Raw genomic sequence first — 24,389 nt, forward strand, 5'->3', positions numbered from 1 at the left:
CTACAATTTCTTCCATCTTGACTTGCACTCCGTTCGGGACGGGTGCCTCCGCGTCGCGCATGTCCACGTCCTCGTCGTAATCTTCACTTACGCCCGTGTCAATTGATGCAGGGGAATTCTTCAGGCGGGCCGCTAGACTAGATGCGGCAGCAACCTCTGCAGGTGGCGCGATTCTCTTGAGGAGCGAGGGTGATTCCAACCGACTGAGCAGCGACGGGCGCCCCGTCTCCGAGCCGTCCGGCGAGTCGTCCACGGGCTCCGGATCTCTTCCTCGGACCCACGAACGGTTCTGGTATACGGCCTTCTTGCTCTTGTCGAGTCCCGGGTGTCCTGGTGAGCCGGTGAGGCCGGGGGATTTCTGAGTCGCTTGCAGAGCCATCCGTGCGCTGAGCGCGGTTTTCTGTGGATTTCGCGACTCCGGTGTGGTCTTCTTCCGTTCTCAGACGGTAATGAGTGGCGCTGTGAATGATCAGCACGCAGCAATTGAAACGGAGCCCAGTGACAGAGGAAGAGGCGCGTCAGACGAGCGAGGACATCGTGGTGGTCGTGGTGGCTTGCAGAACGGCTTTTGTGGAAGCGCTTCTCGGAGGCCGCAAATCACCGGATGGACGCGCTGCTGTATTGGGCGACCTCACCGCTACACGCAGCAATATGAACGGCACTTGGATACGACACATAGCAGTAATTTCCGCTGTGTGTATAGATGGGTATGCAACTACGCCCACAAGGAAAACCATGGTAATTAGGCTGCTCGTCCAGGTATGGATATCTAAAGTTCTAGGTATGTTGACGGAACGGCGGCGCGCGAAAAAGCGCTACGAACTCTACTCTGACACCATGAAGCCTACTAGGCACTCGTCCAGCATGTAGTCGATGTTCACCCAGGCATGTGTCGCAGCTGTAGGCAGTACAGTCAGCATGCGCCGTATGTGCGCTGACGAGAGACACACGGACCGAAGAGCTTCGTGCCGTCCCGCCCGGCCACTCGTAGGAGCTCCTTCTCCCCGCCGGGGTGGTATGGCAGGTATGCAGTCAGGTTGTACACCTTGCCGCTGAACGACGACCATGCGTCGTCCCGCGTCCGATGCTCCTTAAGCATGGAAGGTGTCACTCGCAGGACCGAGTCTGTCCCCTGACCCGGACATGAGAATGCACCGGCGCTGGAGGTAATACAAAAGGACGTACCCTGAGATTCTGCCCAGATTTCTTTAGGTTCGCCCAGTCAAGGGGACCGTGTCCGGGTGCAAGGGCGACCTTCCCCTTCTTGGCAGGTTGTGGTGGAGGTTTCAGGGTAGTAGGGGGTGCCATTAGAGATGCACCGAGAGATGATCCGGAGCTGCCTGACACGCCAGGCCTTCGACTAGCCAAGGAGGGCGGCGGTGGTGGCGGCATAAGTTGCGCGTCCGTCAATATTCGGGGTATTGCCTCCGTTTGAGACGTCGCCGTCGCTCGCTGTGCGCTGTTCATTGCCGGAAACGCTGGGGGCGCATCATCATCCCCATGAACAGTCTCCGCATCGTCGTCGTCTTCTGGCGGCGGAGGCGAAGTCTCGACGATGGTAGGAGCTGCAGGTGCCTCTTCGGTGGGATTCTGGGCGTAAAGCCAACTTCGGAGATACGATGCCATGATGCGTGGACGACGATAGCTGAATCTATGGGAATTGGAAGCACAGATAGGATGCCCGTGGTGGTAGAGAAGAAAGGTCCATATAAACGATCGCTAGGTTGCTCGCTAAGGTCGAGACGCCCATATCCGCAGAGTCTTATTGGCCCGCCCGAGCTCCGAGGCCCATTCTTGACAGTAGCCACAACTGCCATTGGCTGCAAAGTAGGAAAGACATGCACCGACATGTACCTTACGAACTTTCATACGATAACAATTCACGCCAAAGGCAGTCTTATTCAGCACGAAGGTCGGAGAATCGATAGTACACAAGAACTCGTGACAGCAATGCGTCCACCACGAGCTGCGCGGCAGCATTACAGCTTGCTCTTCCTGTGTGCGACACTGACCTCCTTCCACTGCGGACCGGGTATATGTGTCAGAAAGAGCGTCCTGCAGGTCACGCTCAGCTGCAGACTGACTCACCCATGGCATCCACGGCGCCAGCTTCGCGAGCGTGTCCGCAAACTTCGGCGCACGGCGCTCCTTGAACGAGAGGGCACCCTCCGCAGCGTCGGCCGAGAGCCCGAGTACGCGGATCGCCCGAGAGTCGACGATGTGCTGCTCCTCCATAGTGTCATATCCGTGCCAGACCAGGGCCTTGGTGACCGCAGCGGCCGTCTGGGACGTGTTCGCCGCGAGGTCCTTCGCAAGAGCGAGCGCGGCGGGAAACACCTCTTCCCGGGTCGGCAGGATCGAGTGGTACAGGCCGGAGATGAGAGGGGAATCTGGGGTGACAGTTTGTCCCGTGAGGAAGAGCGACAGGGCACGAGAGTGGCCTAGGAGCTTCGGGAGCAGGAAGGACGAACACGCTGTGGACTGGGGCCTGAGCACGACCCCAAAATTGTGCGACAGATAGAACGGAGCTTACCCTCAGGGGCAATGCCACGACGAACAAAGGGGAAAGCTAGTCTGGCACCAGCCCACACGAAGCGGATGTCAAAGGGAAGCTGAAGCCCGGTGACACCTACGCCAACCTGTAGGCAATGCGATAATGAGCATCGGAGGCAGCGACATTCCCGGCACGTCAACTTACCGCATGCCCATTCACAGCGGATATGGTTATCTTGCGACAGCGGAATATGGCCATCGCAACTTTGCCGCCAGTGTCCCTGTGGGCTACGAAGAGTACGGATTAGTACTGGTCACGTCAAACTCAAGTACAAATGAAATCTGGACTGACCGTGCTCGCCTTCCTTTTGATCCTCCGGGTTAAATAGTCCTCCCCACCCGCCACTAATATCGGCCTAGCGTCAGCGCAATCAGTCTCGTCTTTCTAAGGTTGTGCGGGTTATGTCGGCACTTACGCCTGCACAAAATGCCGGAGAGGTAGGTTCAGCGGTCAGAACTACGACCCGAACACGGTCGTCTCTGTCGAAGAGATCGAAGGACTTGATGAGATCGTCAACAAGTTCAGCGGAGAACGTGTTACGCCTGTTGTATAATCACGATGTCAGCGCGGCTGGTAATAACGATAGAACTATGCACGGACTGCTTAGAGCGCGTGAGTGTGACAACCGCGACTGAGCTGTCAAGCTCGACACGGATAGCGGTGAAACCTAGTTTCGCATAATCTGGCGTCGACATTTCGTGCTGGTAAGGGGGCGGACTTGGAGGCTGGCTGAAGGACGTATAACCACAACGGGTCAGTGGGTTACTGTTGGCGTATATGTACAGGGGTGAGAATCAACCCATTGAGTTGGATTCAGGCCCCGGGCACCTTCAAAGCCGGCGGTCAGTTGACCCGTGAGTACGTACTGCATACCTAACACAGAGAGCCGGATGGATCGCACTGCTGGTTCATCTGACGTACAACTAAAGACGTCAGCAGCGAGCTGGTTAGTACGGCATCGAACTCTAGCGATGGCCCATAGGAACGGGCTCGGTGTCTATAGAATGCACCCATTCGTAGATAACAGCCAATTAGGGCGGGTGGTAAGAACTCAGTAAGCTGCACAAGAACCCCGAGGCCATCGCCGAGGGCGTGCAGGTCAGTGGTCCCGGATACCAGCGCACAACTTGAATCATGAGGTCAACACCATCACCACGGGATAGTACAATGTCTGCATGATTCCGGCGCCGGCATAGCCATCGAGCGATGTTGGCGTCCGAAACAAGCGGTTACTGGACATTGACCCACTTGGAGAGCCTAATAAAGGCTTGGGGCACCGTGACACGCACAAAACGCCAAGCAAATAGTGCGCACGATCGTTGCAGCTTTCATATACCTGGCGGTATCTGTGAGCCCTAACACAGTTTGCCGTAAGATATTCCGGGTGAATGGCTACTGACGAGCGAATATACAACTTGAATGTCAGTGGCACGCGACAAAAGGCTTGATCTGAGAGGGGTGAAAGTCTGTCCATATGCAGCGTAAAAGGAGATGCTTCACTGACTGTATGTGGCACCCTACTCTGTTTGGAGTATACTTATACCAAGTCTTTGAGAGTGGCTCTTACTAAGACCCACTGGAAATGAATGGCGGCAGTGAGAATCACTGCGAGCACACTGCGAGAGCGTCTGCGATGCGTGGCTTTCGGCTGTATGCTGGGAGCACCGTTATAAGTGAGAGCTGATAGTCGTTTACTTCAGTGAGAGTGGCACTCACTGTTACGGTCGTCCGGCTCACTGAGTTGAAGCCTGAGTGAGAATCGTCGACGTCTGAACGAAAGGACTCGGATGAGCGACTCAGCGTCTGTATTTGATCCTCAACTACTCCGGACACACGGGCCGGAAAAGCGCAAATGTACCTCGAGCCGGGCCGGGCGCGCTTCGCGAGAGTTCGACTTTCGGTGGCTGCGCTTCCCCGAACGCGTCGACGCGCTCGACCGCCAGGTTCTTCTGCGACGACCAGCACAGTCTGTCGGAGGGTGTCTTTCGCTACATCACCGCACATAGTCCGCGACACCTTTCACGAAGTAACGGCTCTAAGTCGACTTACTGGTCAACTCGAATCCTACCGTCCCAGTCACGCCGATCCCTTCGGCTTAAGCTGAGTACCGACGTCTACCGTTCACGAACCATCCCACCACGCGAAACGCCGGAGCGCATCTCCATACGACACTTACGCCAAAATAACTACCAGGAGCGCATGAATAGTAGGGCACAATGTGCGGCCCAATATTTCTCATGTTTATGGCGAACCTCGCTGCAATCGTTCTGCTGTACGTGCTTTCCATGCGGACACGGGGTTAGCAACTACTGAACATACTACCAAACAGTGTACTAGTGACGTTCTCAACGCCCTTTATCGGCGCTTTCTACTTCCTGCGCACCGACTTCGCCGGCGGGATCAAGTTTGGGCTTCTCGGGTTTTGCAACGACCTCACGGGTACTTGCACGGCGAAAGCGTTCGTCGTGCCGATTTTAACGCTCTCTACGCACTCTGACCTTGTGTATCAGACTAGGATACCATCATGAACCGCAAATAACCAACCCGCTGACTACCGTACTGGTCTTGTACCCCGTTGGTGAGTGCTCCGAAGACTGAAGTCTTACGACATCTATTGAGCATTAATCCCTTTCAACCTGAACCAGCTGCCGGGCTCACGTTGCTCGGGGCGCTTATCCTGATACCCGCCATTTTCTCTCGTAGAGACCGCGGATATCCATACGTCCTGTTTGCGCTGCTATCAACGTTCGCGTTCCTAGCATGCGCCGGAGGCTTCGGCGTCACGATGTACCTCTTCACCGTTGCCAGGGATCGCTTCCACGCGGAAGGGTTCTCCGCGTCTTACGGACCATCGGTAGGTTTTAGCATTTACACCGCTCGCACTACCAATTCACGTCAACCCGACTCCCGTCGTCCCGCAGGTGTGGATCGCGCTTTCCGCCACAGCGCTCCTGCTCTTCATCGCGCTCAACGCCGGGTGCGGAACATGCATGGGCGGGCGACTCGGACGCCAAGCGCGCCACCTTGTATACACCTACTGAGCCGAGGACTATCGTGCCAGATGGCTCGGGGGCCGGCTAGCGCAGGGATATTCTTATTGCTGATTTACGCCCAGACCAGGATGCGGAGTGGACGCCACATGTGGGACTTTTTGAGATAGTGCTATTCTCGGAGTAAAAGTTGGAAATGCTATGCTCATATGACTCGCGACGTACAGTGTATGGAGTCTGCTCTCTTAGCTCCGCCGCCGAAGCCCGATGTATGCCTCTGACAGCATTGAAAGCGCCACCCGTGGGTTTGCCATCTATTGATAACAGATAACCGCCGCTCGCTCTCCATGGACGCGCGTTCACCTTGGCCTGAACTGCCATCATTAAAGTTGGACGTTCCTGTGCCCCAAATTCGGAGAACAAGGACGTATTGACACCCGCTGTAGACCGGCTCTATGTACCCTCTATACCCGGGCCTTGCACGGAATTCCTCTCCGCGTCCCTCGGACACACATAGCATTCAGCTGCAGTGCCCATCGAAAGCCAATCTCGCACATAGGCTATATGTTCACCGGTTTCATATTCAACAGATTCGAGTCAAGATGAGTCTGGGCACCGATAGGCAGCATTCCCGCCGGAGTCGGGCTTATCGAGCCCCGCGATGGCAGGGACCATGTACTAGGAAAGGCGGTGGAGATTGTCGCCGTTGTGCGGGTGGCACGTTTGGGACCTGTGCGTGCCAAGCGCCTTTGATACCCATAGATCGCCGTGGGCGCTTGTGGCAGTCCTGCGTAAAGTGAGACGGGGTGGGGGTGGGTACGGTGGGGTTCCGGGTTCTTGGAAGCAGTGTCGTCGCTCCTCGGTGCCTCGCGTACATGTCGGTTGCTCAAATATGCCACTCGGAGCGGGAGCATGAGCTCAATTCGGTGCAAGATCTCGATGCTTTAGCAAATTGAATGGTGGTTCACTCTGACGGGTTGCGTATTCAGCCGTCTTCGCTTGTGAGTAGGTCCGATGTTCCTCGGGCAGGCATGCGGAGCTGGGGCACCAGAATCAATATTGTGCCGGCGTGGATACTGAGATAATTCGGGACTTGAGGCCGACGTTCAGGGACGGAACTGTCGGGCACTGGACGTCACAGCCCTTTCGTCCGTAGAAGTTGACACATATCTGGTATGACTATATGTGGCTCAATATGTGATTTAATGGAAGCAATGCGGCTTATAGATCATGCTATATGCCCAGATGAAAGCGTGAATTTGTACTTAGATGGAGCTTCGAGAGGTATGCAGCCAAATGGTCGACTGATGTCCCTGAAAATTTTCCAAGGTCAGAAAGAGAGCGGTTGAATATTATTATACGGTGGTAGATTAAAACCTCTGATAAGTCTCCCCCGCTTCCACCGTTCACGGTGAACGTGCGATGGTAAGCTAGAGGCGAAGTTAACTACTACACCTTCCAAACGAGGATGCACTCCATGGGCGTCTATCTTCGAAGATGCTGCAGGTTGCCGCACCGTGAGCATCAAGCGCTAGCCGATCACCCACCTTGGTCGAGGACCTCATCGCCGTTCTCATCGACTCCTGGACGACAACCGCCTCCTTGTTCCAACGCCATCTCATCGGCGCAATCGACAGACCTGGTTTTGCCTCCTAAGATTCTGACACTCACTGTGCATCTCTGCTTGCCTCGGCATCCCATCACTAGCCAGACCACTGTCACTGTAATATTTCATTATGCCGCCGAAGAAGCAGCAACCCGCGGGTTCTTCGTCCAAGGTCAAGGATGACAAGGTACTTAATACATGCCCACCGTGCTATACGGCAACCTGATGGAGGTGATTGACGAGCGTTCTCTAGACCTTTGGCATGAAAAACGTCAGTCACGCTCCCTTACCGTCCCCCGCACGAGCAGGCATAACCTTCGTCCCCGAATAGAAAAACAAGTCTGCAAAGGTGCAGAAGCAGATTGCGACGATTGAAAAGCAGCAGGCGCAGGCGGGTAAGTCGCGCGCGGTGCTCGACAAGGAGAAGGAGAAGGCATTGCGCGAGAAGGCGAAGTTCGACGAGGAGAAGCGCAAGAAGGAGGAGGCTGCGCTCTTCAAGCCCGTGCAGATGCAGAAGGTGCCGTTTGGCGTGGACCCGAAGACGGTGCTCTGCGTGTTCTACAAGGCGGGCAACTGCGACAAGGGCACGAAGTGCAAGTTCAGCCATGACCTGAATGTGGGCCGGAAGGTGGAGAAGAAGAACCTGTACGAGGACAGTCGGGAGGACAAGGCGACCGGTACGCTATGCTCTAGTTCAAGCTGTGACGTTCTCTAATTCTTGCTTAGATACTATGGACAAGTGGGACGAGGAGAAGCTACGGACGGTCGTCCTTTCGAAGACCGGGAACCCGCGTACCACGACAGACGCAAGTACACTTGCTTCAGGGAGCAAACAGACATCGCTAACGCAACGCGGAACAGATTGTTTGCAAGTTCTTCATCCAGGCTATCGAATCCGAGAAGTATGATTATTTTCACATGCGTTCGTCTTGACGTTAATCGTGTGCTGCAGGTATGGATGGTTCTGGGAGTGCCCTAACGGCGAATCCTGCCACTACCGGCACGCCTTGCCGCCAGGCTTCGTGCTCAAATCTCAGAAGAAGGCCATCGAAGACGCGGAGAAAGCTAACGCCATCACGTTGGAGGAGTTCCTGGAAGTGGAGGTACGGCCGTCGTGTTTATACTCTGATAGATACAGTGCTCATTCGACGATGGTTCTAGCGTCACAAGCTGGGGACCAATCTTACGCCAGTCACCCCCGAATCATTCGCGAAGTGGAAGCAGACCCGGATGAACAAGAAGCAAGCGGAGGAGGAAGCCGTCAGGAAAGCCAAGGACGACAAGCACGCTGCAGGCAAGAACAGCGGCATGAGCGGAAGGGATCTGGTACGCTTTACACGTCCTCACAAACGCTCGGGATCTGACGTATCCTTCCCGCCCAGTTTACGTACAACCCAGAGTGGTTCGAGGACGAAGAGGAAGACGAGGAAGATTGGGACCTTGCCAAGTACAGGAAGGAGCAGGAGGAAGAGGCGGTTGCAGCAGAGGAGGAGCGCATCCGAGCTTTGCAGCTGTCGGGAGGGGTCGAATCAGAAGTTGGCATCGACGATGCAGACGGCGGCACGGAGGTCAACTAAGTCAAGGAACCACCCACGACATTGTGTACAAGCATCAGCATGTATCAGTATCCCGTGTCCATTGCTACATATACATAAATGTTACAGCATCACTCGTCATCACTAGCATAGTCCCCTAGACCAAGACCTGTCGGCGCTGGTGCGGCGGCAGCCCGCGGCGGCGGGGCGGCAGCACCCAGCCCGTTCTTCTTCCTGATCTCGGCGAAGTACTTCAGGCCTTCTAGCGCATCAGCACTGAGAATGCCCGAGCTGGGTTGGGGCTGCTCTTGTGGTGGCGGCGGTGAGTACTCTTGAGGCGACGGTGACCGAGAGGAGTCCTCAATGAGTCTCTGGCGCTTGGTTTCCCGACCGTCTTCTTCCATCTCGTCGTCTTGCTCTGTGCCGTCCTCTAGCGCACGAACAGCGCGTACAGCGTCGACAATTCGAGGGTCCATCTTCGCCTGAATGGCTTCCCTTCCCATGTCCTCCAACCGCCTTTTCTCCGCAACCTTGGACGTAGGGTTGGGGTCCTCCGTCGCCCAACGGACGTTCAGGATCTCGTCGTTATCCAGGGACTGACACGCCATAGACTCCTTTGCGAACTGCGCGTGGAATTCCGACTCATATGTTACGAACGCAACACTGCGGTATTGCAAGACGCGTACTGTTAACGAATTCCGCGAAGGTCAGTTGATCCCGCTTAGAAATACGGCAAAGTCTGGGTAACTCACTCTTTTCGATCTTGCCCCACTCCTTAAAGTGCCGCCGTACGACCTCTTCTGTTTCCGGCCCCGTGCCTGTCTCCTTGATCCGGCCGATGTAGAGCGTCCGGTTTTGTCGCTGGAAGCTGCCGACACCGCCCATGTCGTCTCGGTAGTCCGCGAACTTGTCGCGCGCAAAGCAGTCCTTGGACGTATCGGGGAGGGCGGTTGACTCATCAGGGAGCATGTGGAGGTATTCGCATTCCCAGCCGTACGGGCAGCAGCCACGCGCGAAGAACAGACAGCAGTACTTGTTCCCGGTCGTGTTCGCGCGCGTGAGTCCGGCGTCCTTCTTGATGTTGCACCTCGTCTGAGATTTGACCTTACTGCGGACACGAACGGCTCAGTCAGGCTCTGCTCTCAGGGTGGTGTCAGGTTGGGGTTACTCACTTCGAGTAGCTGTCCTCGCGGTCTCCACCGGCCCATTTGTTATACCAGATGTCTGTTCAGAAGATGAGCATATGGTGGTCGTGGGCACCTCGGTATTACGCACTGTACTCCTTTCCCGTCTGCGGCGCCTCCTTCTTCTCTACTTCTCCGGGTTTGACCTGCTTGCGAGCGGGTTTCAGTTTCTTGACCTTTTTCGTAGCGGTCGTCGTGGTCGCGACTTGTGTTTCAGCTTCAGTAGCGCTCATGATTACAAGAGTTGCCAAGCAGCAGACAAAGTGCAGTCGGTGAAGGTAGAGACGGTGGGCGGTGAGCACTCCGACGCGAGCAGCGCACAAACGCGAACGCGGTGGCAGCGTTTGTTTGCTCTTGTTAGGATCAGAAGGCAATAGCCCCAACAACGCACTACCCTTTTCGAACACCGCCATGTGGCTTGCGAGACCTTTCCACCGATACCATCACCGCAACTACGAAGTATTGCCACTATACTTCGCTCTCCTCTGTGGCTGCCTAGCCTTGTGCGCTCTTTACACCTAAACGCGGGGTGCATTGTGCAGATGGCGCCTGTATTCACGCCCGACCGGTAGCGGTGACTAAGTAGGGAGCGCTGAGCAACTTTGTTCGTCAGCATCTCATCTCATTTCAGCAGAATTTCACTGCACGTCATCCTGACCCTGTTTATCTAGAGTGCATGGCGTTCTTCGACTTTGGATCACGTAACCGTACGCCCTGCTCTGGCAAGCATGGATCAGGTCGGATGCCGATGGTAAGTTCGGTCTTTCGGGATAGTTTGAGGAGACGCCAGAGGCTTACTGTACTTAACTCGACCCAAACGCAGGATTGTGTTCATGGAAACATAAGCGGTGGGTGCTGTGCATGAGAATTTTTAACCTTTGAGAGTGACGGCAGCTCGTTCCATCCGACCTCACCCGATGGCTCATCCGTTCGGAGGTTTGAGCTCCTGCCAGGCTCCAGCACGGAACGAAAAACAAAGCGAAGTTTTTCGTGACATCACCGTTGTTCAGCGCGTCGCCCCACGTGGGCGAAGCCTTCGAGATGAACTCCGAAGAAACGGGAGGCTCGGAGCAAACAGGGGAAGCGTGGGAGCGCGCCCTCGCGACAACGTTGCTTGTTTGCTCGCCACCACTGCCACTGCCGTTTGTCCTGCGTCCTGACCCTGGCCGCCATCGCGAATCGCGATACGGACAGGGCACGCCCAGATATTCACCGCACATGGCCTGTCTTTCGCGCTCGATGGCGATTGCCGCGTGCATAGGATGAAGGCGATTTCTGTATGCCGATGTACTTCCGCATACGGTGAGTACTGTGAGTCAACGTGAGCGTGAACTTGGAGTGAGTCTTTTTGACTAATCTACATTGCGTCACTGCATTGAGGCAAACACTGGTCGTCGCGAGCCGCCTATCCGCATCAATAGAGTCTGAGAATCTGAACCCATCAGCGTCCGTAAGAAAGTCAGCGGCACGATCATCCGCCATCCGCCGCGTTCCGGTGCTTGCATCTCTTGACGCCCTTGAGATCATTCTGAGGTGAGCATACGATGTTTACATCCCGACGCCTGCCATTTCCGTTAGACTTACCCCTTGCACAGGGATTGATGTACGCGTGGCGGCGTTCCTCGCATGTCATGCCCGGGACGGCTCGTCCCAGCCCAAAGCCCAGCGCCTTGGAATTCAAACGCCGAGCGTCTCGTCAATTTCATCGTCGTCGTCCGAGATCGGGACTCAGTAGTCTGTACTACCGACGTGCATTGGGACGCGACGGACGGAGACCTTTCCGAAAAGATGGGTCCAGCGTCACTCGACATGCCTCATTCGTCCGCACCACGCCTGTGACTCGCTTGTTAATGCGGTGACTACGTTCGTGGATTCATATGCATTCTCCTGGGTTCCATATAAAGAGGCATGTCTGATGACCCCTCTCCAATCTGTCATCCCCGAGCCCTACTTCTCTCGTAGACGGCATCTTCAACTCTCGCCTGAACCCTCAGCCATCTCGTCATGTCCCAGACCATGGATGCCCCTGCCGGCGGAGGCCCCTCTGCCGGGGGCTCTTCCAAACGAGCTCCGCGGGGTGCCGCATGCCTAAATTGTCGCAGGCGCAAAATGGTGTGTGGACATGACCCCCCCCCTCTCGTCGACATTACTCACACAGCTGCAGAGATGTGACGGCATACGCCCCGTCTGTGGGCAGTGCATCCGTACTAACAGGGAGATAGACTGTGAATACACAGACGGTCCAGGCCCTAGCCCTACGCAGGTCCTTGAAGAGCAGATCGCTCGTTTGGAGTCTCGTATACGAGAGCTAGAGCATCCTGAGCTGGTACAACCTTCCGTTACTTTGAACCCAGCAGGCACGTCTGGACTGCGGACCCAGTCTCCCTCCAGTGAGCTTGCTGACCTGTTTCAAAAATCTGTGCTCACCTCATCCACAGTGTCCATAGGCTCGGCTGGAAGGTCTTTACTAGGCCGCGTGGTGACGCCTGATATGGTGGCTGCTGCCATGCCGGCAGGTGCCGCTTCTCTCTTGTCTGAGGACCCTGCCGTGGAGCCTCCACAAGACCTCGTACGAAACATGTGAGCTCGGTATCGTTATCTTCTCATCTCCGTATTGCTAATTTGCTGCAGGGTCAACTCGTTCCTCTCCCACAGCGGCTCGCTCAACTTCTTCCTCCACGTCCCCCGGTTTTTGCAGGCAATTCAGCAGCCAAACATCGATAACCGGCGGGTCCAACTCTCACCCGCCCTTCTGAATGCCGTATACCTTTGGGGCGCCCATCTGTCCACGTCCAACGCGCTCCGTGCCTATGAGCCGATATTTCAGACTCGCGTTACTAACGCCCTCTCCTCCGCCCTCCGAGAGTCTCAATACAGTGTCATCAACCTCATTCAAGCCGAAGTGCTCGTCGCCAACTACTTCTTTACCATGTCACGTTTCCTCGAGGGCCGCTACCACTGCAGCGCTGCAGTTGCGCTGGCGCTCAGCTGTCGACTGCAGAAGATGCGGAGTTCTGCGGATCATGGCATCGGACGCACGGGCACGCAAGTGCGTGAGTACAACCTGCCGCCGCCCAGGGACGCGATCGAGGAGGGCGAGCGCATGCGCGGCTTCTGGTACGTGTACGCGATGGACAAGAGCTGGGCCGTCGCGATGGGCTCCCCGTCCCACTTCAACGGCGCGGCCCAAAGTGGCCTGGACACCCCGTGGCCGCTGGAGATGGCGCAGTACGAAGCGGTGCGTGCCTTCCGAGGGCTATCATGATTTTCCGCGGTCCTGACCGGGCGTTCGCTTTAGGGTGGGTACCCGCCCGACTATCGCAGTGCGCTCACGGTGTACACCTTCGTGAGCGGGGGTCCCGCACCACCCGTTGGAGGCCGCGACTCGCAGCTCGCGCTGCGCGCAAAGGCTGCTATCTTGTTCGAGCGGGCCACTGCGCTCGCGTCTGAATGGTCTTCCAGTATGCTTATGCCGTCACGTCTGCTCTGCTGACCGTGGGGCTGACATATCAACTGCCAGCGACGACCGACCGCACCGAGTTTTACGGTAGATTCGCGCTGCTGGACGGTCTCATCGACCGCTTCATCGCCACTGTTCCTCCTATTGACCGCACGGGCAACCCTGACGTCGCGCTGACCTCTCTCGTTACTCACACCCTCGCCCGCGCGGCGACGATCCAACTACGCAGCAGCTTCAGGGACTACGACAGGGTGAACGACGGCAAGGACCTCGTGGCCGCCCAGACGGCCGCCGTCATCCTCGAGAGCTTCAACATCGTCTCGCGCCATGTCGACCCCATCCTAGCGGTACGCCTCCCCTCCCTTCCCCTCCCCCGCCACCCCGTCTGAGCTGGGCTTTCTGCTATCCTACCACAGATCCTCTGGACGGCCGTATGCCGCGTCCTCATCGGTAAGATAGCCCGCCCCGCTGCCGCTCCCCAGGCGCCGTCCCCAGGCTTACCCCGCCCGACGTACGCGGCCGTCACAGCGTCCGCTGCCGCAGGACCAAGCAACGCGCGTGCGCCCCTCCGGGCGATGCTGGACCGGGTCCTTGCCGCGATGAACCGGTTTCGGGAGACGTCCCCGCTGATGGGTATGCTTCACGACGGCTTCGTTTCCGTGCAGGGCGCGCTGTGACTGACGAACACCCGGCCCCGGCAGGGCTCCAACTGGCGGAAGCGCAACGGGAGATGGGTGGGTAGCGGGTAGCGGGTGGTGGGGGAGGGAGAGGGAGAAGGGGAAGGAGTGCGCTGCTAAGGTTAGAATTAAATTTCGGCCTTTCTTACGCGCGGTTGGCGTTTGACCGCCGGTAGATTTGTTGCTCATGCTTGCCCCACAGAGCCACACACGTGCACCTCTTAGACGTACATAGACGGGGGCTTTTCTTGACTAGAGTCTTCGCTGTTTCCTTTCAAATACTCCCCACTCTCGATTTCGATACTAGAACCATGCGATTGTTGTATAAAACGCAAAAAACCCTCACTAGTAATTTGTTCCGTTGTACTACGCTCTATCCGACCGTGCAGTCTCGACGTGTGATGTGTTTCCTTCCTCGTATCTCCCGAGTCGTTTGTTGCCCTGCAGGACCGAACCCTAGAGTGGGTAATGCAAGACGGTATCTACAAGGAAGAGTAATTGGAGGGCTAACCAACAAATATAATAGGGAGGTGACCGGTGAAGTACAGCAGCCTCCGAGAGCCGCTGGGGTGTTATTTTATCACAAAACGTCCGAATCTCTCAACTCGAGACTTCCAGTCATCTCGATATATACCGAGCACCGCACTTTAACCTCAATAAATCAGGGAAGATCATGGTTGTGGACCGCCCTGTACTCTCTCAAGCCGTGAATCGCCGCATCTTCTCCTGGCCGCGTTTGTACCCGGCGGCAACTCGTCCCGAGCCCAGTCGCCGCGTGTCTAGGAACCAGGGATTTGGGAGCTTCGCACCGGCATCCTACTCCACAGATCCGGTGCTAGATCGAGGGTGGGCAGCTTGCCGTTTGACCGTCTTCGACTAATGCGCCAGGTGAAACTACGCGTTCATGTACGTGTATCGGCAGCGTGTAAAAAACCCGCGCTCAAAGGAGGCCGGAAGGCGACCTGCGTGCGTTGCCCCCCAGATCGGACGTACTCAGGCCCATGAGACTACGCCGGGTGTCGCGTGTTTGAGCGTTGGCACTTGGCGAGACATATGGTATGTGCGCCGCCGTTCCATAGTGCATGCGCGATGGTCGGGTGGTGATGCCCACTGACTTGTTTCTTGCGTCCGACTCGGTCGGACCGGTGAACACGACGGCTTGACGGGCGAGGCGGTGCTCGCGGCAGCGGCGCGGTGCATCACGTTGGGACCGGAAGGCGGCGGCTTCGAAGAGGCGGTCTGAACACCTCATACGGAGTGTAATCACGCTAGGCAAGATATAGATCATCAGTGTCGGGAGGCGCTTGCTGTGCAGTGACACCACAGGTTACCCATGTGGCATGCCGATAGACAAATATTGCTCCGGGCCTCGGATACGCGTTGGCCCGTCTGTTTGTTTGTGGACAGCTCATTGCGATGCTGGGCATCTTCCGATACCAACGGGCCAGGACAGGGCCTAGAGTAGATGTGAGATTAACTGCATCGATTTTGTGACGAATGAGCTTTAGGGAGTAAACACGCGTTCACCGCTCGTACCATGCAAAAGCATGATCCAAGAACTCCGCTTTGGTGTGCGCAGGAGGCTGCACGACTGAAGGATGTCGTCTTAAAAGGACAAGCGACCTCCAGATGGTGCTGCGATCGCCACACGGCGCGGAAATGGAAGAGGCGTCTGTTTGGCTTTCAGCGCTCAGCAGCGAACGATGTTTCAGAGTGCCCCTATCGGCCTTGTTGACGTACCAACGCGTACACCCTGAGCTAAAGGACGTGCTTGAAGTGCGTGTTGAGGAGTTTGAGGGGCCGATGATGATGCTAAGGTCTCATTTTAGGCGAACACACTCAACATATAAAGTACTCGTTGTGCCCGCGAAGCTTGCGTGGTATAAACACGGGCAAAGATCTTGTCGGGCCGATCACGCACGCCAGTCGCGGTCACCTGTCGGAGTAGCCTGGAGGGAAAGACGCGTCCTGCAAGCGTGTCATTGAGGGGCCGTTTGGGCGGTGCATGGGCGTTGTGTTGCGTGGTGCCTGAAACGCTCGAATAGGACGTTTGGGACATCGAAGCACCGGACCGTGCGCGTCAGCGGCTCGATGATCCGGGGCGGCGTTGTGATGAGAACGGAGGCAATTATGGACGCGCACGATGAGGAGTTCGTCCGCGCGGAAGAGCACGACGTGGCAGGACAGCGGGCGGGGAGGGTGTACCTCGAGGGGCACGCTAGTAGTAGATGGAACTGGTTCCGCTCCGAAGCTCGCATTTTTCAGGGCGGGCCAAATTGAACCGAAGAGCAATATGGGCGCCTGTGGAAAAAGCGCGGTGCCTTTACGTAAGCGCTCGGGGAGCGCCGGTACCCCTCGACGCGACGCGCTCTCGCCGCGGGCTGCCCATCCGCGTCTCTTCCAGTCACACGTCGCCGACGCCCCAACCACCGCCTCCCGTCGCGTCCCTCGTCCTCCTCACCACATTCTACACCCGCCACCAGTTCCGTATACTTGCGGAGCACACCCGCGACGCGCTTTTCCGCCATGGCGACCCCCTCGTCCACCGCGACGACCCCCTCACCCAGGCCGCGGTATCTGCACTCGCCAGGAGACGCGTCGTCTTCTACCTCCGTGCCTAGCGGCACCTCAGCTCATGCGACAGATGATAGAGAACGCGTAGTTCAGAAACTACGCACGCAAGCAGAGCTCAACAAGGTGTGTACCGCCCCAAACGACCGCGTTCTCCCATCAGTTCCCAGCTGCAACCGTTGAGGATAACATCGCGGTAAACCTCGGCACAGCTCCACCCTGCCTTGAATATATGTGCGGCGAACTTCCCTGATTTTTACATCGGTGTTATCGCCGCTATTGTCGCTAGCAGCTATGCTTGTGAACCTGAGGCTAATCTACCACCTTCTCCCCCTATCCAGCTGGCTCTAAACCTGCGTGCTCGTCTCTCGTACGCCAACTTCAAGGTCAAGAACAACTCGACCAATAACACGCTATTAGATCTGGATTCCCAGCTCCATGCAGCCGCTAAACACGCCGCGAATGGGAAGACACCCACCAAGCCTGCCTCCGGTACCTTCTTCGGGATTCCAGGCAGTCCTAGTGCGGGTCAGTCCTCGCGGTTAGCAGCGCGTAGGGGGTCAATGGCACCGCCGCCGCCGGTGACTGCTTCCGCTGCGCAGAGCTTGTTCTCCTCCCTACTGGCGCCTCCTCCCGCCAAGCGCGCTCGGACCATCCACAATCCTGACGACCCGCCCGTCGCGGCTCCGGAGAAGGCAGTAGAACATGTCCGTACTCCCCATCGAACGACGAAGGTCGCACGCACACCAGACTCCCATGCGAAGTCGAAGACTAAGAAAGGCGCTAAGGACAAGGCGGGCGCTCCACCATCGGGCAAGGGCAAGGGCAAAGGCAAAGCGAGACAACGCGTCACCGCTGAGGGAAGCTTCGAGCCGCAGTCCGAAGCATTTGGGAATGGTGACATCGACGTCGAGGCCGCGAAGACTCTGACACACTTCCTTCTGGCACATCGGCCGTCTGTCTCCGCCACCGCAGGATCGCCACGCTCCAGTATATCAGCGGGGTCGGATCCAGGTTCTGCACAGTCCTTCCCTCATTATGCTCAGAGCGCTACGAGGTTGGGTCCTGGGAGTTCGGCGCAGGAGTCTCCTTTCGCTGCTGGCGACTCGCATTCAGCCGCCACGCCTCCGCACTCTCCCGCGTTATCACAACCCTCGCCTGCTCTCTCGCATGCGATGGCATACCGACAGAGCGTCCATCCAGGCAGCAACCTCCGACCAGAGGGCGGCGGCACACCCAAGATGGCGTCTCGGGAGCGCGTAGGAAGCCTCGAGGACACGGATGCGGCCGGCATGCTTCTTCTCATGGCCACTTCACCGTCACCGGCTCGGCCGACGTCGACGCGAGATCGGGAAGCGAGAGACGCTGCCGCGTTCCAAGCTCTCCGGGGCGGGAGCACAGGCCTCAAAGGCCGTGTCCTATTTCCGACATATGAAGGCGGAGAGGGCGGAGGGCGGGGTCATGCTCGGACGCTTTCGCGGGAGATGAGCGGCAGTTTCGCCTCGGTTTCCAGCGTCGCGACGGAGCCCGTGTCTCCTCGTACGGTGCCTGCGAGGCGGACGGCCGAGCAACCGCGGGCTTCCACTTCTTCGAGTACTCTGGTTGAGTCGACAAGCAGCGGTACTCGACTGGAGGTGCACATGCCGATGCTTCCGACCATCACCCCTCCGACGCCGACGGACCAGATGCCTTCACAGCTGCTTCCCGCTGCGCCTCATTCGCCCCGCCAAGGCTCTACCGAGCGGCGACAACCACCGTCAATAGCGCCACCTGCCAGCATGCCCCCTCACACGCCCAATGCCTCGTTTAGTCTCAGTGACTACGTCAATGTCTCCCCGTCGCCCGCAGCCGCCTTGCAACAAGCACAGCCACGACAACCGTCGCATGGTCCGTCGCAAATCGGGAGACGGTTGTTCGAGGAGCATCCAGCGCCAAATAGCAGCCCGTCACGTCGCGTTCATCATCCGTCACGTCCGCCACCGTCTTCGCCGTCGCCCTCACACAAGAGCGGCGGGCTAAGTGCGGGCGTAGACCTTGTATAGAGCCTATCGCCCCCGACTGTCCGGTCGCGGCTTGGTTTCTCGGCCACTCATGCAAATGACTCCAATGTATCGGTCTTCCCCCGTTCCCTGACGCCTTACAAGACGGCAGACGGACTCATCGTGTATCCCCCTCCCCCACCCATTGTCTGCTTACATTTTGTAGCCTTCCCCTTCCACCTCCACACCATGGTTACGACGCCATTCTACGCTTCAACGCTCCACTTTACGCATTCCCACACGGGTCGATTATTTATCGGAGATGCTTCCATCATGCCTCCCACACAACACACGCAGTGTCATGAACGTTCGGCAGCTTACCGCTCTCCCCCGCGGCTTTGCGCAGTGCCGACTGTCTACCCACATCCGCCCAGCCTACCTATTTATCGCGTTTCTTATCACGCTGTCGCGACGCGCTTGTGTCTCGTGTAGCCTACCTCTCTCCCCAACCCCACTAGGATCCCGAATGTGTTCAGCCGTCGTTGTCTGGACTCGTCGTGTGTTGTTCACTGTTCACGTTCGACGTTTCGTTTTGTGCGCATCTTCCTTCGCCTTTCTAGTCTTTCTCGCTCGCCGCACGATCTATCGCTGTTCAGCTTTGTTTGCTGTGTATAGTCGTTCACATTTCCCAGGCTCCACCGCGCTCGCACTTGGCATCCTTACGATACCGGTGCGCTCGTCGTCGTAGCTGCCCTTGATTTCCGCGCCCTGTTTGTTTTGTCTTACGTTCGCCGCGCTCGGTCGAGTCATCTTCGCCTCTCGTCTCTCGCACAAGTTTCGGTCCTAGTCTCCGTCTGTACGCCCGCTCATGTACTATATACAGCCACATCCGTCCAATTTTTATATCGTTCAATCAAGGTTGACATGGACAGGTGTACCTCTTCGCATCTATCGGTTTGAAGATTTGCGCGTTGCTATTTCGGAGTCCCGACGCGTCTCGAGGGAGAAGACTGCGCGTCGGCCGCCAACGCCGCGCTCGACCGTGCGTGCGCGAGCGCTAAATGTGGTTTCTCCGCGATCAGAGAGCGCGCGACCTGTCGGGCGTGCTTCTCTCTCTCAACCTCCACGTCCACGCTCGTCCTCGTATCCCTTAACTCCCATTGGTGCTCGGCTTCGTATGAAACTCGCGTTATAGGCTCTGTGCATTCTCAAGGAAACCGGGGGTAATGTATACCATTCATTTGAACGGCGGTAAATGTTGAAGGCAGTCCAGGACACCATTTGCCATCATGTCGACCTCCAACTACCCCCAACAAACCTCCCCATACGACATGAGCAGCTACCTGCGCCAGCCATCCTCCTCGCCTGTCATGCAGCGCGCGGCAATCCCCTCGGGCAACCCGACGCCCTTCAAGGCGCCCGCGCACAAGCACGCGCACCATCTGCACTCGATCCCGCCTCGCGAGAAGTCAACACGAACGCTGATCATCGACCACTTGCTCTGGGTGCACGGTCGGACGCGCTTCGCGCAGGCACGCGCGGAGCTTGGTATGACTGACCGTACAGGGGGCGCGTCCGCGGCGAACCACGCGCACCGCGAGCGTCCGGAGAACTACGAGGAGGATGAAGAGGCGGCGAGCGAAGGCGAGGACGTGCGCGTGTTGGGCGCGCGCGAAGGTGGGCCCGAGCACACGCACGGGGACGACGAGGAAGACCGGCTGGAGCGCCAGGAGCTCGCGCTCGCGAGGAGTCTACGCCTGCGCGCGGAGAGCGTGGAGAAGGTCGCGACGTCAATGCTCGACCAACCACCGGAGGTGCGCCCGCTGCACCCGGACGACCTACTTGAGCCCCCGACTTCGCCGTCCCTGCAACCTCAGCATGCACGGCAAAACCAGCATACACTCCCGAATGGGGTGCGGCTCAGGCTTGCGCTCGCCACAGTGATAAACGACTTGTTCTCCCGCCGTGCACCCGACCTCCCTAGGGGTCCCAATTCACCTGTCGACCCTTCAATCCCGACTTCTGCGCTCCTCCCGTCCGTCCTTGTCCCCCTTGCTGCCATTTCTGACGCTATCCTTAGCCCGAGCGCACCACGGCCCGCTCGTAAACCCTCGCCCACTGATTATATACGCTCGCTGTACAACATTGGCACGGATCCCGATACCTCCAACTCACCCCCATCACTGCGTTGTCCACGGCACCTCCACATGAGCTGCGAGATCTGCGTCGAAGCCAAAGCACAATTCAACGTCCGTCCTGGGCCCACGCGCGGGCGCACGAGTACCGCCCGCGCTGGATCCACCACAGGCAGCAGCCCCGGGGACGCATCGTCTATGTCCGCGGCTGTGATCGCGACCGGAGTGACAGGGTGGCAAGACGGGAGCGGAATCGGCTCGGGGCTCGCGCGTCCGGGACAGAAGGGCACGGTCCTACGCCGCCCGTCGATGCCAAACGCAGTCATCGCTGGCCCAGACGGGCGCGGAATCCAGACGATGAACAACACGAAACTCGCGGAGCTCATCGTGCGTTTCCTACGACTGAGTGCATTGGTTGCAATGGAGCTCGGGCGGGAGGCGACCGAGGATCGCGCATCGCTAGATGGCGGCGACCGGCGCGAGGAGGACGGCGCCGGGGCAGGCGGGTCTTCTACGGGAGGCCAGCCACAGACCCCACGGGGGTCCGTCGCGTCGCCGCAGACGTCGCCGCGAGTGTTCGCGCAACGGAACAATGCCGATCCGAACTTCTACTCGCTGAATGCGCTCAGGCCGTCAAGGGAGTGGTACTTCCTCCTCGCTGGGCTGCTCACCCGGGCCGTGCTCGAGGGCTATCTCACGGCACAGTGGAGGGGCATCGAGCCGCTCGAGGTGCTGCTGGGCGTCGGCCTTGGGATCACGCCGACACCTCGGAGGTCGAATGGGTCGAACAACCGAGAGGGAGATAGCTCGGGCACTGGGTCCATCGGGTCGGCAGCCGGTCTGGCGAGCGGTGGGGGTGACCCCGAGTTCAAAGATTTCAACCCGGACGACCTGCCTGAGCTTGAGGATGCCGCTCGGATCCTCTTCCCCTCGCTGCGTGAACCTATTGGCGGCGGCAATACCCCTGTGTACTTTGTGCGCGAAGGTGCAGAGCTCGAGTACGAAGTCGAGATGACGGAAAGGCTTGCCCGGGTATGTCAATCATCTGCGGGATCCGGGGTGCAGAGAGTTGACAGGCTTGGTCACAGTTCTACGCTGTTCCTGGGTCAACACCAGACGTAGCAACGCACATGGAGGACCTCGCATGGCAGTTCCCTGCGGAAGCCGTCGAAAGAGCGGCCGTCCGGTTCTGCGAAGCGATCGCTCAGTGGCGTGGCAAGCCCGAGCTCGAGACGGTGAGGCTGCCCTCTAGCTCCGTGGACGACGCCTGTCTCACGCTGTCCTCGAAGTACAAGAAAGCGTCCTGGATCGTTGATGGCAAAGATGAGCGGCCGCCCGCTGCGTCGGGGTCAGGTGGGGTGGGGCCGAGCTCGGGGACGGCGGCGATGTCGATCGAGTCGCTTGTGCACTCGAACCCGACGAGCCCGTCGACGTCGAACACGCTCCCGACGCCCGTGTCTGCCACCGCAACGGCGCCGGACACGCGGCCGCGCAGGCCTATGATCGATCGTTACTTCACGATGCCGCCGAGCTTTGCGTTGCATGGCAGGAAGCGGCGAAGGGAAGACGGGGACCGAGGAGACCGTGACGATGGGCGGCGAGGGCACATGCCGTACGCCTGATCATGATCGGTTCGAGGTACGTTGCAGTTTGTGGAGGAGGGTGCGGTCGTCGTCTCGGCGGACACTCGAATATACGCGGTATGGGTTCCCTGTTTATTAGATCTGTATGGTGAGTCGTTAGTGCGTTTGGATCGTGCATGAGCTGACTTGTTCCCCGTCAGACGTGTGTTGTATATCACCTCGCTTTGCTTTCGCTGTGTCGTCAGGCCTATGTACCACCGCTCTTCCGCCAATCAATTCCGGCATTCAAGTCTTCTTTTCCTTTCATCGACGACCTTGCAATCGATCCGGTTTTGAAATCTTGCTAGCTGCGAGCATCGAAGCATACGCAGAGAGAAAATCGGTGTATGCCAGTCGGCGAGTTGTTGACAGGAGTGTAAGGGATCCGTGGCCCTATCGACAAGATGGTTGCCCAGCTGGGTACGTTCTGGCTCATGGGGACCTCTCTGAAAGACTTTGCTTATATATGTTTCTAGACACGGAGCAGGCTCGGGCCGTTTCAAATCCGAGGGACTCCTTGACGAACATAAGCGGATGTATGTCAGCGCTGTACAGCGAAATGTCGTCATGCCTATCTTCCTCTGTCGATCTCGGGCGGAAGGTGCAATAATCACCGTCAGCGCACGAAGGGACTACTCGCCGTGTAACTTATGCCATCTGGGCGAACTCGTCATTTTGGATGAATAGACGCCCTATACTGCGTTTCAACGTCAATCACAAACCACAATGTAACTTGCGCTGACAAGCATTTGCGCATGCTCAGGTATGCGGAATATGCTGGTTTTAGTTGCTAGTTCTCGGTGATGTGTCTAGTCTATCTGCAAAGCCTCGGGGAGACGTCCTGACTATTTTCAGTTTTGCAGAAACTCGCCAACGACCTGCATGAACCGCTCCCGCTCCTCCCAGAAGGGGGTATGACTGGACGCCTCGAAGGTGATCCACGTCGAATTCGGGATGTTATATGCGAAGGGCTTGATGACCCAATCCTGCGCGATGTCGTAGCGACCGTTAATCACAAGAGTCGGCACTTTTATGAGGTGTAGACGGTCAATGATTGTCCATCCGTGCAACATTCTATCATTTCATGGTCAATAGTCTCCCAGGTGTGCTGAACGACTTTACTTACGGAGCTTTATCTACAGTCCGGTCGGCGTCCTCGCCGTACACCTGCAGCAGCGAGTACTCCAGCTCCTTCGGGAACGGCTTCACCCTGCAACTGTGCACGGCGTATATCTCCAGGAGGGCTTTCCAATACCCCTCCCGATCCTCGAACCCCTTTGAGATCGCGTCTTTGACAGGCTGAGGAAATTTCTCCAACAACTCCGTGAACGACTTGCCCCACATCAAGGCCTCCGCTGGGGCATCAGCGATCACGAGACGTTGCAACCCCGTGGGCTGCCTCCGCACCGCGAATTCCGCCGCCATCATTCCACCCCAGGAGTGCCCTACGATGTGGTACGCATCCTGAATGCCGAAGTGGGTGAGGAGATTGTCGAGCTCGTCGAGGAAGAGATCGATCGTCCAAAACGTGAGTTCTTTGTCGGGGAGATGCGTCGAGCGCGCGTTTCCAAGCTGGTCGTACAGGATGACGGGGAAGGATTGCTCGGTGAGGTCCGCGAGCGGGAGCAGGTAGTCGTGTGAGAGCGCGGGGCCCCCGTGAATGACGACGACCGGGGGGCGCGTGCGGGTTTGGAGGCTGCCGAAGACCTTGTAGTAGGTCTGGAAGGTCTCGCCTTGGTAGGGAAAGGGAATGACGCCCTCAGGTTCCGGGTTGGCGGACATGGACTACGCAGATGCACAAGAAGGGGAGTGTGTTCAAGGGAGTGCGCTCAAGGTGGTCGTGCGCACTGAGCGGGCCTAACGAGGAGATAAATGGGTGCGTTTGGAGGTACGAGGCCCGCTGTGCTTCCGACCTGCTACCGCCGGCGTCTCTGACTAGTACAATCTAAGGACCTGCGCGGGAACCTTTCGCTTCCAATTGATGCACCGGTAAGCATCCTCGTCCACATGGTAGGCTTCTGGATCGTTTAATCGGATGGCCATTCCGGTAGGTTCCGCACAATGCAAGTCCATACG

General features: G+C 57.7%; 10 protein-coding genes across 10 annotated transcripts; 5 read left to right on the top strand and 5 right to left on the bottom strand.

The window, feature by feature from the left end:
- Positions 1-712: 712 nt before the first annotated feature.
- TRAVEDRAFT_169571 (cytochrome b5) lies at positions 713-1,626 on the bottom strand (the record flags this gene model as incomplete). The annotated part of the gene is made up of 3 exons (XM_008041565.1): positions 713-898; positions 955-1,132; positions 1,186-1,626. 3 exons carry the CDS (start codon positions 1,624-1,626, stop codon positions 825-827), a joined length of 693 nt encoding a protein of 230 aa, XP_008039756.1. The 3' UTR covers positions 713-824.
- Positions 1,627-1,890: 264 nt separating this feature from the next.
- On the bottom strand, positions 1,891-3,293 carry TRAVEDRAFT_150210 (peroxisomal enoyl-CoA-hydratase). The gene is made up of 7 exons (XM_008041566.1): positions 3,155-3,293; positions 2,970-3,096; positions 2,846-2,909; positions 2,699-2,781; positions 2,534-2,639; positions 2,089-2,474; positions 1,891-2,021 (listed from the first exon to the last, which is right to left on the bottom strand). The coding sequence occupies exons 1-7, from the start codon at positions 3,247-3,249 to the stop codon at positions 1,980-1,982; spliced, it is 903 nt and encodes a 300-aa protein (XP_008039757.1). The 5' UTR covers positions 3,250-3,293; the 3' UTR covers positions 1,891-1,979.
- A 1,411-nt stretch (positions 3,294-4,704) lies between these two features.
- TRAVEDRAFT_72679 (uncharacterized protein) lies at positions 4,705-5,595 on the top strand (the record flags this gene model as incomplete). The annotated part of the gene is made up of 5 exons (XM_008041567.1): positions 4,705-4,826; positions 4,884-5,012; positions 5,065-5,132; positions 5,200-5,408; positions 5,476-5,595. Exons 1-5 carry the CDS (start codon positions 4,771-4,773, stop codon positions 5,593-5,595), a joined length of 582 nt encoding a protein of 193 aa, XP_008039758.1. The 5' UTR covers positions 4,705-4,770.
- A 1,494-nt stretch (positions 5,596-7,089) lies between these two features.
- On the top strand, positions 7,090-8,815 carry TRAVEDRAFT_65394 (uncharacterized protein). The gene is made up of 8 exons (XM_008041568.1): positions 7,090-7,337; positions 7,404-7,421; positions 7,482-7,827; positions 7,877-7,956; positions 8,012-8,052; positions 8,103-8,253; positions 8,312-8,476; positions 8,533-8,815. Exons 1-8 carry the CDS (start codon positions 7,281-7,283, stop codon positions 8,725-8,727), a joined length of 1,053 nt encoding a protein of 350 aa, XP_008039759.1. The 5' UTR covers positions 7,090-7,280; the 3' UTR covers positions 8,728-8,815.
- On the bottom strand, positions 8,782-10,139 carry TRAVEDRAFT_150215 (uncharacterized protein). The gene is made up of 4 exons (XM_008041569.1): positions 9,961-10,139; positions 9,858-9,909; positions 9,438-9,793; positions 8,782-9,370 (listed from the first exon to the last, which is right to left on the bottom strand). The coding sequence occupies exons 1-4, from the start codon at positions 10,100-10,102 to the stop codon at positions 8,817-8,819; spliced, it is 1,104 nt and encodes a 367-aa protein (XP_008039760.1). The 5' UTR covers positions 10,103-10,139; the 3' UTR covers positions 8,782-8,816.
- A 1,746-nt stretch (positions 10,140-11,885) lies between these two features.
- On the top strand, positions 11,886-14,006 carry TRAVEDRAFT_125181 (uncharacterized protein; the record flags this gene model as incomplete). The annotated part of the gene is made up of 7 exons (XM_008041570.1): positions 11,886-11,981; positions 12,034-12,449; positions 12,501-13,107; positions 13,168-13,330; positions 13,390-13,676; positions 13,746-13,779; positions 13,858-14,006. 7 exons carry the CDS (start codon positions 11,886-11,888, stop codon positions 14,004-14,006), a joined length of 1,752 nt encoding a protein of 583 aa, XP_008039761.1.
- Positions 14,007-16,532: 2,526 nt separating this feature from the next.
- On the top strand, positions 16,533-18,748 carry TRAVEDRAFT_59262 (uncharacterized protein; the record flags this gene model as incomplete). Its single annotated transcript, XM_008041571.1, has 2 exons — positions 16,533-16,703; positions 16,919-18,748. The coding sequence occupies 2 exons, from the start codon at positions 16,533-16,535 to the stop codon at positions 18,617-18,619; spliced, it is 1,872 nt and encodes a 623-aa protein (XP_008039762.1). The 3' UTR covers positions 18,620-18,748.
- TRAVEDRAFT_29669 (uncharacterized protein) lies at positions 18,737-19,417 on the bottom strand. Its single transcript, XM_008040961.1, has one exon. The coding sequence runs from the start codon at positions 19,364-19,366 to the stop codon at positions 19,199-19,201; it is 168 nt and encodes a 55-aa protein (XP_008039152.1). The 5' UTR covers positions 19,367-19,417; the 3' UTR covers positions 18,737-19,198.
- A 475-nt stretch (positions 19,418-19,892) lies between these two features.
- TRAVEDRAFT_150218 (uncharacterized protein) lies at positions 19,893-22,830 on the top strand. Its single transcript, XM_008041572.1, has 5 exons — positions 19,893-21,723; positions 21,780-21,926; positions 21,981-22,422; positions 22,475-22,733; positions 22,790-22,830. Exons 1-3 carry the CDS (start codon positions 19,927-19,929, stop codon positions 22,311-22,313), a joined length of 2,277 nt encoding a protein of 758 aa, XP_008039763.1. The 5' UTR covers positions 19,893-19,926; the 3' UTR covers positions 22,314-22,422; positions 22,475-22,733; positions 22,790-22,830.
- Positions 22,831-23,093: 263 nt separating this feature from the next.
- On the bottom strand, positions 23,094-24,095 carry TRAVEDRAFT_169583 (proline-specific peptidase; the record flags this gene model as incomplete). Its single annotated transcript, XM_008041573.1, has 2 exons — positions 23,094-23,387; positions 23,440-24,095. 2 exons carry the CDS (start codon positions 24,093-24,095, stop codon positions 23,165-23,167), a joined length of 879 nt encoding a protein of 292 aa, XP_008039764.1. The 3' UTR covers positions 23,094-23,164.
- Between the last annotated feature and the right edge of the window lie 294 nt (positions 24,096-24,389).

This window comes from Trametes versicolor (assembly GCF_000271585.1).
Source record: "Trametes versicolor FP-101664 SS1 unplaced genomic scaffold TRAVEscaffold_7, whole genome shotgun sequence".
Taxonomy (NCBI): domain Eukaryota; kingdom Fungi; phylum Basidiomycota; class Agaricomycetes; order Polyporales; family Polyporaceae; genus Trametes; species Trametes versicolor.